A 12,630-nucleotide genomic window follows, 5' to 3' on the forward strand; every position below is an offset into this window, starting at 1 on the left:
CTTTGGCTTCTTTTTCTCAAGGCTAGCACTCTGACACTTGAGCCACAGCGCCTCTTCTGGCCTTTTCTATACATGTGGTACTGAGGAATAGAACCCAGGGCTTCATGTATATGAGGCCAGCACTCTTGCCACTAGGCCCATGTTCCCAGCCCTGGTTATTCTTTTTTTTTTTTTTTTTGAAGGTTCATAAGGAGGTTTATTAGTGGGGCCATATCTCCCATGGGAGAGGGAGCACCATGGCGTCTGCACCTTATCCAGGTGGCAGCTTCTCTGGGGTAAAGGGGAAATAGTTACTAGCGAGTAGGAGTGGCTCATTAGGTATGGGTGGATCTGGGGACTAGTGGGAGGAGCTGAGGACCTGAGGCGAGGGAAATGCTAACATTCCCCCATTTGTTGTTTATTAATAACAGAGGAGGGGTACCAGGCTGGGAGTATGGGCGGAGGTTGTCTCTTCTGGAACTACTTCCTGCTGAAAAGGGGCGAAGTAGTCAAGGGTCCCTGATTGGTCATTTGACCTGGTACCATCTAGTTTGGTTAGTAAAAGTCCTCATCATTTCCATGAGAATGGTTATCAGGGCCAATGGATGTCATGGTCTTCTCTGGCTACCTCCTGCAGCTTGAGCACATCAAGGAGTCTCTGGGGCTGGGGTCTTCAGGGTCCTGATCTGTGCTGGGCACAGCAGTGTAGTAAGAGGATGGCCTTGAACTGCAAGTTCCCAGGTGGCATCCTCAGTGAGGGATGTTATCCTGTTAAAAGAGACTTTTAAAAAGGTCAGGCAAAAGGCTGACAAGTTAACAGGACCAGTTAACATGAACGACATGGGAGGACACACCCTTGGCACAAGCCGGAAAAGTTCCATTTGGAACATAAACCCAATTGTGGCTCATTACAAGGAAGGAGGAATAACTGGCCTGGGAGCAGGAAGGAAGTGTTTAGGGATAGTTGATTGGTTGGGAGGATATATAATATATATATATATATATATATATATATATATATATATATATATATATATATACACACACACACACACACACACACAAATAGCAAGTAACAAAGGCAAGAATGCAAGTTTCCGTCCAGATGGAAAATGGACAGGTATGGACATTAGGTGGGTAAACAACTATTCCTCTTGATCTCCCGGCTCTGATTAATTTTGAAAGGGCAAGTTTAAATTGACTCCATTTAAGATGAGACTTCATCTCCTCTTACTCCTCTCCATGGTTCCTCGTTGTCAGGATTGACCTCGTCCTGGAGGTCTAGGTGCTCATTGATCGGATAGCTTGTCCCAGTTGGCATTCACAGGGTTTCAACTCAAGGCCTGGGCACTGTCCCTGAGCACTTCTTCTTGAGGCTAGTGCTCTACCACTTGAGCCACGGTGCTGCTTTCAACATTTGGCTGGTTCTCTTGAGCCAAGCTTCCAGTCTGGCTCTTTGCTGGCTAGTTGGGAGATGGAGTTTTAGAGGGATATTTTTTTCTGCCCGGGCTGGCTTTGAACAGCAATCCAAAGAGTCTTAGCCATAAAGCCCTTTTTATTTCCAATTAAAGCAACAAGGAGAACAATAGGAGTAGAGCTTATCTGTAACTTGTTGAGAATTGACCAACAAGTACTTGTCAGAGTTCTGATGTAACATTTAGAGAACAGCAGACTGAATGAGATCCATGTGCCATCAAATCAAATCATCTTTTTTTTTTTTTTTTTGGCCAGTCCTGGGCCTTGGACTCAGGGCCTGAGCACTGTCCCTGGCTTCTTCCCGCTCAAGGCTAGCACTCTGCCACTTGAGCCACAGCGCCGCTTCTGGCCGTTTTCTGTATATGTGGTGCTGGGGAATCGAACCTAGGGCCTCGTGTATCCGAGGCAGGCACTCTTGCCACTAGGCTATATCCCCAGCCCAAATCAAATCATCTTTTAACCTTACTGGCAGGTGGAAGAGAACACAAATGAATTAACAATCAAGAGGGCAAGACAATGTAAAAGTCTCCGCTTCAGCAGATCCGAAGTGGCTGTGTCTTCCATCCTGAATCAGTGGGCTTCATTAGTCATGTGTGATGGAGGCAGGCAGGAGAGATGGGTTGGATCTGGGTGAGGCTGTAGTGGCATCTCAGAGTCCCCTGGATAGATTGTCACACCTCCTTCTGGGTTGCCTGCAAAATTCCTGGGTGTGAAGGCAAATTTGCTGCTGTTGGATGTAGGGAAGCATTCGCTCAGGAGGTTTATTAGTGGGGCCATATCTCCCACGGGAGAGGGAGCACCATGGCGTCTGCACCTTATCCAGGTGGCAGCTTCTCTCTCAGAGGGTAAAGGGCAAGTCCTGGTTATTCTTAACTAGTCCACCATGTGCTCCCCTATCCAATTGCCAGACACCCTAGACACTCTTTCTGCCCCTAGTCCAGTTTTATGGAAATTCCTCTTTCCCTATAATGGGATACAACTGGGTTTATGCTTCAAATGGAAATTTTCTGGCTTGTGAGCAGGGTGTGTTCTTCTGTGTCATTCATATAAACTGGCCCTGCCACCTTGTCAGCAGCCTTTTGTCTGATCTCAACTCAGTTGCAGGAACATCTCAAAAGATGCTGGAAATCATCCAGAGGACATCCTGGTGGGATCCCCTCTCACAATGGTCACCCTGGCTGGCCCCTCTATTAGGACCTTCAACACTCATCCTCTTACTCCTCATTCTTGGACCCTGATTTCTTAACTGTTTTCAAAGTTTCTCTTTAATGCAATAATATCCCTCACTCAGAACACTATCTGGGAGGAAGTCAAGTGCCATCCTATTACTGCAGGCAATCAGAGGCCTCAGTGCAGACCTGGACCTAAAGACCTCGGACCCATGTCACCAGGAAGTAGCCAGAAAAGATTACAATGTCCCTCAACTTTTTATAGCCCTTCAGGGTTTCAAATGCTGGGAATATGCTTTGTTCTCATAGCTCCATGTTGTTCCCATGGCCCACTGACAACCTTCCCCTGGGGATGCCTCCAGGTTCTCAGGAGAACTTCACCCCTGACCTTATCTGAAAGTGCAGGACCACCAGCATCAGGAAGATACTCCTACCATAAAACCCCAAATGGGACTGTTTGCACCATAGATTCCAAACAGAACAGTTCAGACAATAAATCCCCAACACGACAGGATATAGAATTTCCAAAGAAGGGTCTGACCTCTTTCCCGGTCTCCTCTTCCAGCCCAGTCTTTTTATGCATGCAAAGACCCTATATGAAGGACTTGCCTCTCCCCTCTTGGCCCAATTGTTTTATGTACCTGAAGATGGAATATGAAGGCTTGACCCCCACCCTATTATCTCAGGCACAAACAGACACCAGGCAAAACCCCATGCAGGCATGGATATGCTTGACATGCAGGCAGGGAAATCCACCTAAGCCTAGATGTAAACATTCCACTGTGGGCCACTGTGGGCCTAACTGGAAAGCCCCCAACTCTCCAGATCTAGTGGCTTTCTCATTAACCTCTGCCTCCTTGCTCAGACCCCATATAAGCCCAGTCCCAAATCCACCCCCTGGCACAACCTCCATACCCGAGAGAGGGTGCCCCTCGCTGGCAATAAACAGTCCTAGCCTGTTGAGAATCAAGTTTGACCTATTCCTTTTTCCTCCATTTTCCTCACAACTCTTATCTCCAATAAACTACCAAAAAGCAGGAAGTGGCACTATACCTCAAATGGCAGAGGGCTAGCCTTGAGCAAAAGAAGCTCAGGGACAGTGCCCAGGCCCTGAGGTCAAGTCCCAGGACTGACAATCAACCAACCAATCAATCAATGGTATCTTAAGAGATTGCATGTCTTCTTCCCCAGCTCCTCAGTGGAGAGGACATTCAATTTCTACTCATAGCACCTGACTAAAGATGAATAAGGGAATATGTGGATCGGGGCAGGGCACAAATGGAGGGAGAGCTTGAAGGTCCCCCCAAAAGGCTGGGTGGTGGTGGTGGCTGTGTTGGATATTAGGGTTTTTATTAGTGACAGAGATGGTACCCCAGAAACTCAAGGAGAAGAAATGGAGACCCCCCAAAAAATGGTGGAACTGGGAGGTAAACCAGAAGCAGGGGGAAATCCAAGAGATGGGAGTCACAGTCACGTGAGGGGGGTGGCACAGCTGGGATCCTAGTGACAGCTGGGTGGGGTGCGGGTGAGGTCGGGATTGAAATTGAGAAATCGGGGTGCGGCAGGGACCGTGCTGCGGGGTGGGGTGCGGTGTGTCACGTGCAGTGGGAGTGGGAATCTGTGGCAGAGTTCGGGGTCGGGTCCTGCGAGGTGAGGCCGGTGTGGGTCTGGAGCTGGAGGCCTTGAGCGCCGGGGTGCGGGTCCCAGGGAGCCCGGGAGTAGAGGAGAGGGGTCCCGCGAACTGCGGCTGTTTCAGGGGCGGGGGGGGGGGGGGGGGGCGCGGCGGCGACGGCAGCTCCCGAGCGCCCTCTGGCGGCCCCGGCCTCGCCGTCGCGGCTCCCACAATGCTCGCGTCGCCCCACTTGGGCTCCCGCGACGGCGGCGGCGGCGGCTCCAAGATGGCGCAGGCGATTTTCGAGGCCCTGGAGGGTGAGCGCGGCGGGGCCGGGGCGGCGGCTGTTCCGCGTGGCGCCCCCTCCCGCCGCGCCCTCGCAGCTCCGGGCTCAGGCCGAGCGGCGGCCGCGGGGCGGAGGGCGCCGGGGTGGAACAGCCGCGGGGCGGGAACAGCCGGGGAGCGGAGGCCCGGGGGGGTGATCATCGAGGCTCGGAACAGCCGGGGAGCGGAGGCCGAGGGTGGGGGTGCAGGGCCCAGAACAGCCGGAGGGTTGAGGCTGTTCGCTGGGGGACACCCGACCGGGATGAGCCGGGGTGTGGAGGCTGGGGGTGGGGCCCGGGCTCGGAACAGCCCGGAGTGCAGGCCGGGCGGCGGCGGGAGTTGGGGCCGGGCCTGGGACCCGGAACAGCTGGGGGGTAGAGGCTGTTGGCGGAGACCCTGGGCGAGGGACAGCCGGGGGTGGGGGAGGGCAGCCCAGCGGGGATGGGGACGCCGGGCCGGAACAGCCGGGGACCTGGGGGCGGCCGGGTGGGAGGGTGATCCCTCCGGGAACAGCCCGACCCGGGCGCTGGCGGCGAGCGGGCGGACGGGACGGCGGCCTCGGCCCTGCGCGCTGGAGCCGCTGCGGGTCCCGGAGGTCGGGGCGGCCTGTTCCGCCGAACCTGGCGCCCTCACCCCGGGAAGCTTCTCTGAAGCACGCCGTGTGCCTCCTGCTGGATGTAGTCTCTTAAGTCACCCGGAGAGAGGCTCCGCCGAAGTGCCCTCCTGGCGCGGGGCCCGGGGACCCGAGCGTGCCCGCCTCGGGCACCCGCCCCGGGCATCGGTTCTAAACCCTGAGCCAGAAGATGCCGCTCGTGCCCGGCCGGGACACGGGGCGCTCAGATCCGAGCCAGCGAGCACCGGGTGTGGACTGCGTGCTGGGATCTGCTAGACTCCGGGAGACGGCAGCGAACCTCGAGCACTTGCCGGGACGTGGGGTGGGGGACACATGTTCGTGGAGGATTGTGCTGGCCCCGGTGTGCAGCGAGGGTGCCCGGTGCCAGTGGGCTGCGCTGGCCGATTTGGGTTCCTGCAGTCCCCAAAGAGATCTCGTGGGGTGCCTGGCACCCGGGGGCTCACGCCTGTGATCCTCGCCGCCCAGGAAGCTGGGATCTGAGGATCACAGTTCCAAGGTAGCCCGCGCTGAAAAGTCTTCTAACACACCACCAGACACACCAGGAAGTGGTGCGGTGGCTCAAAGTGGGAGAGCACTCGCCTTGAGCAGAAGACCGCAGGGACAGCACCCAGGCCCTGAGTTCAAACCCCACTACTGACAAAGAAAAGTCTTAGTCAGGGGCTGGGAATATGGCCTAGTGGCAAGAGTGCTTGCCTCCTAACACATGAAGCCCAGGGTTCAATTCCCCAGCACCACATATATAGAAAATGGCCAGAGGTGGCGCTGTGGCTCAAGTGGCAGAGTGCTAGCCTTGAGCAAAAAGAAGCCAGGGACAGTGCTCATGCCCTGAGTCCAAGCCCAGGACTGGCAAAAAAAAAAAAATCTTAGCCATTTTGTTTTCTTGGAGGATCAGAGTGGCTCCCACCTACAAGGGTTCCTTATCAACTCTTAGCAAGATACAGGGACCTCTCTACTGAGAGAGAGAGAAATTATGCAACCAACAATTGTAGAGAAAGCAGATGAAGATGACCACAGCTGGTGGTGTGCTGTGAAGAAAATAAGGGGATAAGCTGCAGAGACCGAGGCATGTGGAGGGTCAGAGTGGTGGTGAGTGGGGGACTTTCCCAGCGCCTACTTTCTCTTTAGGTTGCATGGTTGAATAGTTATTGCAAGAGTATGTCCCTGTAATGAGTTAACTGAAATTAAAAGAGAAATCAGCTGGAGATGTTCAGTGTTTTGAGTACATGCTTAGTATACCTGGGCCCGGAGTTCCATCCCCAGCACCACAAACAAATAAAAGGGTAGTCAGTTTCCTAGGACATTATGATGCCTGCTTGTTGAGGGAAGGGCAGCAGGACTGGAGATCCAGGAGAGAAGGGCCCAGGCAGAGGGAATGGCATTTGCAAAGCTCTGGGAGCACCTGATCTCTGGAGATTCACAGAAGTTCATGTGGGGACCAGTCTCCCACATGCGGAGGCCTCTGCTGTGTGGATGAAGCTCTGAACTTTATCTTGGGATCAGTGTGGGAGATAAGAAAAGGTTTCCAGCAGGGGACCACATAATCGGATCTATGTTTGATAAAGTTCCCTGACCCCCTGGGTTGCTTCAGAAACATACTAGAGGGGGCCAGCCTGACAGCCAGGAGATGAGTTGAGGAGCCTGACCTGGTTTTCCTGCTGAGAACTGATCTTGGCCTCAGCTAAAGGACATCAGAGAGGATGAAAGAGATTTCAGACATATTTGGGAAGCAGAGTAACCTAGATTTGCCAAAGGTCTAGACATGGAAGGGGGAGGAATAAGGTGAGGAAGAACAATGGAGTGCCTCTCAGGGCTGTGTTTGAAAGGAATACACATGAGGGCGAGGGATGACAATGATGGTGACAGTTTTAGATAGTTGGTGTTTTACTTTGAATTTTGTTTTAGGAATCTCACTAAGCAGACCATCATAAGAACTAATAGATGGGCTGGGAATATGGCCTAGTGGCAAGAGTGCTTGCTTCGTATACATGAAGCCCTGGGTTTGATTCCTCAGCACCACATATGTAGAAAATGGCCAGAAGGGGCACTGTGGCTCAAGTGGCAGAGTGTTAGCTTTGAGCAAAATGAAGCCAGGGACAGTGCTCAGGCACTGAGTTCAAGGCCCAGGACTGGCAAACAAACAAAACAAACAAACAAAAAGAGGCAGCCCACTTCCGGATTCAAGGCTCCTCTGAGCTTCAGCCCAGGATGAATGGACAGACATATGATGGACAGACATGTGACGGAAGGACATGTGATGGACAGACATGTGACAGACGGACGTGATGGAAGGATGGACGAACATGCGACACCATGTGACCAACGTGACAGTCATGTAGCTGACAAGCGATGGACATGTAACATCCATGTGATGGGCGTGTGACAGACGTGATGGACATGTTACAGACACATGACCAACATACAATGGACATGCGATGGACATGTGCCAGAATTTGACCATCACATGATGGTCATGTGACAGACATGTGACCAACATGCGACGGACATGTCCCAGAATTTGATCGACGTGTGAAGGACAGACATGTGACTGATGGATGGAGGGACAGACGGACAGATTCCCAGCCCAAACTTGCATTCTTCCTTTGACTGAATGGCCGAAACTCTTGGGTGCCTCATTTGAGTAAAGGGGTGTGTCTTCAGTCCCTCATTTGAATAAAGGGGAGTGTCATGATGTGCAAAAGTCATAAGAAATAATAGAAGCTGGGCACTGGTGGCTTATGCCTATAACCATAGATACTCAGGAAGCTGCAGTCTGGAAGAACACAGTTCTAAGTCTGCATCAGTGGAAAAGTCCAAGAGACACCATCCCCAATTAACCAGCAAAAAACTAAGCTGGAGGAATGATCCAAAGGTAAAGTACTAGTCAAGCAAGCCAAGTGAGTGTGAGGTCTCTGAGTTAAAGAAAAAAAGAAAAATAATAGAGTGATCCCAAGAACCCTTCTTCAGTTTCTCCCAGGCCCAATACCTTGTAACACTCTCTTCCTGTCAACATGGCTTAGCTCCAATTCTTTCTTCCCCTTCTCCCATATCCCAGGCTCCTGGAGACTGTGAACCTGTACTTTGTTTAGAATTTTGAGTTGGGGAGTGAAGTGACACCGGCCTGTGATCCTAGCTACTTGGGAGACAAAGATTGGGAGACAGTGATTCAAGACCAGCTGGGGCAAAAAAGAAGTTTGTAAGATGATCTCAATGTCTGGTACAGTGGTGTGTTCCTGTCATCCCAGTTAGGGGGAGCATGGTGGCTCAGCTCAGAGGCAAGCACTTGCCATTTCTAGCCACCCTGGGCAGCACAAGTAGGATCTCAGCCCAACTTGTCCTAGACAACTACCTGAAAAATAACCAACACAAAAAGGGGCTGGTACTGGGCACTGATGGCTCACACCTGTAATCCTAGCTACTCAGGAAGCTGAGATCTGAGGATCACTGTTGGAAGCCAGCCTTGCCTAGGAAGTCCATGAGACTCTTATCTCCAGTAAACTACTCAGAAAAAGCCATGATGCTGTGGCTCAAGTGGCAGACGCTGAGCACAAAGAGGGTCAGAGACAGCATCCAGGCCCCGAGTTCAAGTTCTGGGACAAGCAACAACAACAAAAAGAAGGGAGGGGGCTGGAGACATACTGTTAGTGGTGGAGTACCACATATGAGGCCCTGAGCACTGTTCCAAGGCTAGCACTCTACCTCTTGAGCCACAGCGCCACTTCTGGCTTTTTCTGTTTATGTAGTACTGAGGAATTGAACCCAGGGCTTTGTGCATGCTAGGCAAAGCATTCTATCACTAAGCTACATTCCCAGCCCAAGAAACAACTTTTTTCAAGAGTTTGACAGTAGAATCCTAAAGTATAAATCCTTTTTTTTTGTTGTTGTTGTTTTTTTGTACCAGTATTGGAGCTTGCACTCAGGACCTTGCCTTCTTAGGTTATTTATTTGCTCTATTATTACTTGAGCCACACCTCCAGAAATGGCTTTTTACTGGTTAATTGGAGCAAGAGTCTCATAGACTTTTCTGCTTTGGCTGGCTTTGAACTGTGATCCTCAGATCCCAGTCTTCTGAGTAGCTAAGACTGTAGATGTGAGCCACCAGCATCTGTCTAAGCCTATAGCCTTTGAGACTCACATTTTGCAACTTCCACAGCTCCCTGGATGTTCATTCAAGTTGTAATTTGCTTCTTTTTATTGCTGAACCTTCCACAGTGTAGGTGTTGCATTCTTTAGCTATTTACCCACTGAGGGCTCTCTGAATTGTTGGGAGAGGGGGTTCACTATTACAAATAAAAATTCTATATGCATTCATGTATAGATTCACACCCAGATACTAAAACATGGGTTTATGTATGTTCAGGGAAGCATGAACCTCAGGTTGAAGCTCTCAATATTGGTCTTACCAGGGATGCCCTCTTGCAGGAGGGCGAGAGGGAAGAGTTCAGACAGAGCAATCCTTCTATATAGAAGCTTTAGGAGGGAGACAGGAGGAGCGATTACAGGCCCGGCACGATGGAGGAGACCCAGGCAAGATGCACCTGAAGCCAAGAAGCGTGTGTTTTGTGGTATATTGATGCCATCAGGTGGTCATTGGTAGAAGGTGGGGGCTTAAGTTCCACTGGAGTAGATGGGGAAAGGTTGGAAGTTTCCCAGCAAAGATGGAGGACACAGACAACCTTCATACACTGGATGTTGAAGGGAGCACACCGTGAGCCTCAGGGTGTGGGTAAGGAAGACGTAGGGCGCATCATGTCTGGAGGGGTTGTGTGACTTGGAGTAGAGGCGGCCACGAGTAAGTAATGGTTCAATCTGGCAGTGGCTTGAAGAGGCCGGAAGATTCTCTTTCACAGGAAAGTTCAGGGCTGGGAATATGACCTAATGGTAGAGTGCTCATGAAACCCTGGGTTCCATTCCTCAGCACCACATATATAGAAAAAAGCCGGAAGTGGTGCTGTGGCTCAAGTGGTAGAGTTCTAGCTTTGAGCAAAAAGAAGCCAAGGACAGTGCTCAGGCCCTGAGGTCAAGCCCCAGGACTGGGAAAAAAATAAAAATAAAACATGGGAAAGTTCACAGGAAGGCAGACTGGGAACCCCTCAGGCTCAGGGGTTTTATTTGGGGGAGGGGGTGTTAGTGGCTGGGGTTGCTGGATATGAACCTAGGGCCTCATGTAGACTAAGCACATGTTGGGCCACTGAGCTGAGCTGGTAACCCTTCTTTCTTTCTTTCTTTCTTTTTGCCAGTCCTGGGCCTTGGACTCAGGACTTGAGCACTGTCCCTGGCTTCTTTTTGCTCAAGGCTAGCACTCTGCCACTTGAGCCACAGTGCCACTTCCGGCTTTTTTTCCATATATGTGGTGCTGGGGAATCGAACCTTGGGCTTCATGTATATGAGGCAAGCACTCTTGCCACTAGGCCATATTCCCAGCCCCTTTCTTGCTTGCTTGCTTGCTTGCTTGCTTATTTATTTACATTTTTGTGCCAGTCCTGGGAGCTTGGGCACTTTCTTTGACCCTTCTACTCAAAGCTAGCACTTACTACTTAAGCCACAGCTCTACTTCTTTTTGATACTTAATTGGAGACAAGAGTCTTACAGACTTTCCTGACTGGGCTGGCTTCAAACTGCAATCCTCAGACCTCAGCCTCCTGAGTAGCTGGGATTACTGGAGTGAGCCACTGGTGACCGGCTGCTTTGGGGCTTTTGCCCTTGTGGCTCTGAGTGGAGTTCTATGTTTCTGTTCTGAAGCAGAATGGGAGATGGAAGCTGCCTATACCACCTTGGAGTACCCGTGCCTGCATATGGTCCTTTCCTAGCTGCACAAGAGGCTGGGGAGTTTAATCTTTATTCCCAGACTGTGTTTCCAGCCTCAATCCTGGGATCTGTTAACACTAAAATAGGGGGAGAATTTCATCCTCACCCAGGTAACTCGGTGGTAGATCTGGCTGGTACAGGTGAAGTCAGAGCAGGTGCTGGGCCCAGCTTCCAGAGGCTGTGTTGCCTTTTTTACTTTGTGGCAGTACTGGGGTTTGAACTCTCTGGGCAGTTTCTCTGCTATTTGAACCACTCCCTGACCTGTGTTTTCTGTTTCAGGAATGGACAATCAGACTGTTCTGGCTGTGCAGTCATTATTGGATGGCCAAGGAGCAGTCCCTGATCCAACAGGCCAAAGTGTCAATGCCCCCCCTGCCATCCAGCCCTTGGGTGAGTATGTATCTGCACTGTTCATCAGCAGAGGAAACAGGTGGAGATCATGGGGGAGTGAGAGGGACCCCAGGTGTCCTTTCTCCCAGCCTGGATATTTAGACTCCTGCCCTTTTCTACTTAGCTCTAAGAACGCCCCCCCCCCCCGCCCCACCCAAGGGAGCTGGTAGGAAGCTGGTACCATGATATGGGAATGACAGGAACCCCAAAGTCATTTCTCAGCCTCCCTTTTACAGAGAGAACAACCCCTGAGACAAGAGGGCTTGTTTTGAAATCCCTGTTTGAGTCTCTGTGGTCAATTATGCATCCTTTTTTTTTTTTTTTTTTTTTTTGGTGCCAGTCCTGGGGCTTGAACTATGTAGGGCCTGGGTGCTGTCCCTGAGCTTCTTTGCTCAAGGCTAGGGCTCTACCACTTGAGCTACAACTCCATTTCCATTTTGGTGGTTAAAGATTAGAGTCTTAAGGACTTTCTTGCCTAAGCTGGCTTTGAACCAGATCTGATTGTCAGATCCAAGTCTCTTGAGTATCTAAGATTACAGCTGTGAGCCACTAGCACCTAGCCATCCTATTTTTTTAATCGTGTGTGTGTGTGTGTGTGTGTGTGTGTGTGTTGGTACTGGGCCTGAACTCAGGGTGGACACTGGGCACTGTCCCTGAGCTTTTTTTTTTATTTTTTTGGTCAAGGCTAGCACTCTACTACTTGAACAACAGCTCCGCTTCTGGCATTTTGGTGGTTAACTAGAGATAAGAATCTCACAGATTTTACCATCTGGACTGGCTTACAACAGAGACACTCAGATAGCCTCCTGAGTAGCTAGGATTGCAGGCATGAGTCATGGAGCCCAGCTTCAATTAGCTTTTCATTCACTCAACTGATGTCCATTGAGGCCTTCTTGCTCAAGAGGTGTCACAGCTATGATGATAAATAAGACACGTTTCCTTTCCTAAGTGGATGATAGTTTGATAGGGCTGAGAAAACTGATATGACGGGCTTGGAATATGGCCTAGTGACAAGAGTGCTTGACTCATATACATGAAGCCCTGGGTTCGATTCCCCAGCACCACATATATAGAAAATGGCCAGAGGTGGCGCTGTGGCTCAAGTGGCAGAGTGCTATCCTTGAGCAAAAAGAAGCCAGGGACAGTGCTCAAGCCCTGAGTTCAAGGCCCAGGACTGGCAAAAAAGAAAGAAAGAAAGAAAGAAAACTGATATGAGAAGTGGAACACAAGTAGAAATTGTG

The 12,630-nt window shown here is 50.9% G+C and overlaps 1 protein-coding gene across 1 annotated transcript in view; it reads left to right on the forward strand.

Annotated features, from left to right (window-relative positions):
* Positions 1-4,511: 4,511 nt before the first annotated feature.
* Znf341 (zinc finger protein 341) overlaps positions 4,512-12,630 on the forward strand; it is a 33,550-nt gene continuing 25,431 nt past the window's right edge. Inside the window, exons 1-2 of the mRNA XM_048349022.1 lie at positions 4,512-4,553; positions 11,279-11,389. Coding sequence (XP_048204979.1) covers positions 4,523-4,553; positions 11,279-11,389 — 142 coding nt within the window. The 5' untranslated portion in view covers positions 4,512-4,522. The remainder of the gene's footprint in view (positions 4,554-11,278; positions 11,390-12,630) is intronic.

Source organism: Perognathus longimembris, chromosome 6 (genome assembly GCF_023159225.1).
Source record: "Perognathus longimembris pacificus isolate PPM17 chromosome 6, ASM2315922v1, whole genome shotgun sequence".
NCBI classification, from domain to species: Eukaryota; Metazoa; Chordata; class Mammalia; order Rodentia; family Heteromyidae; genus Perognathus; species Perognathus longimembris.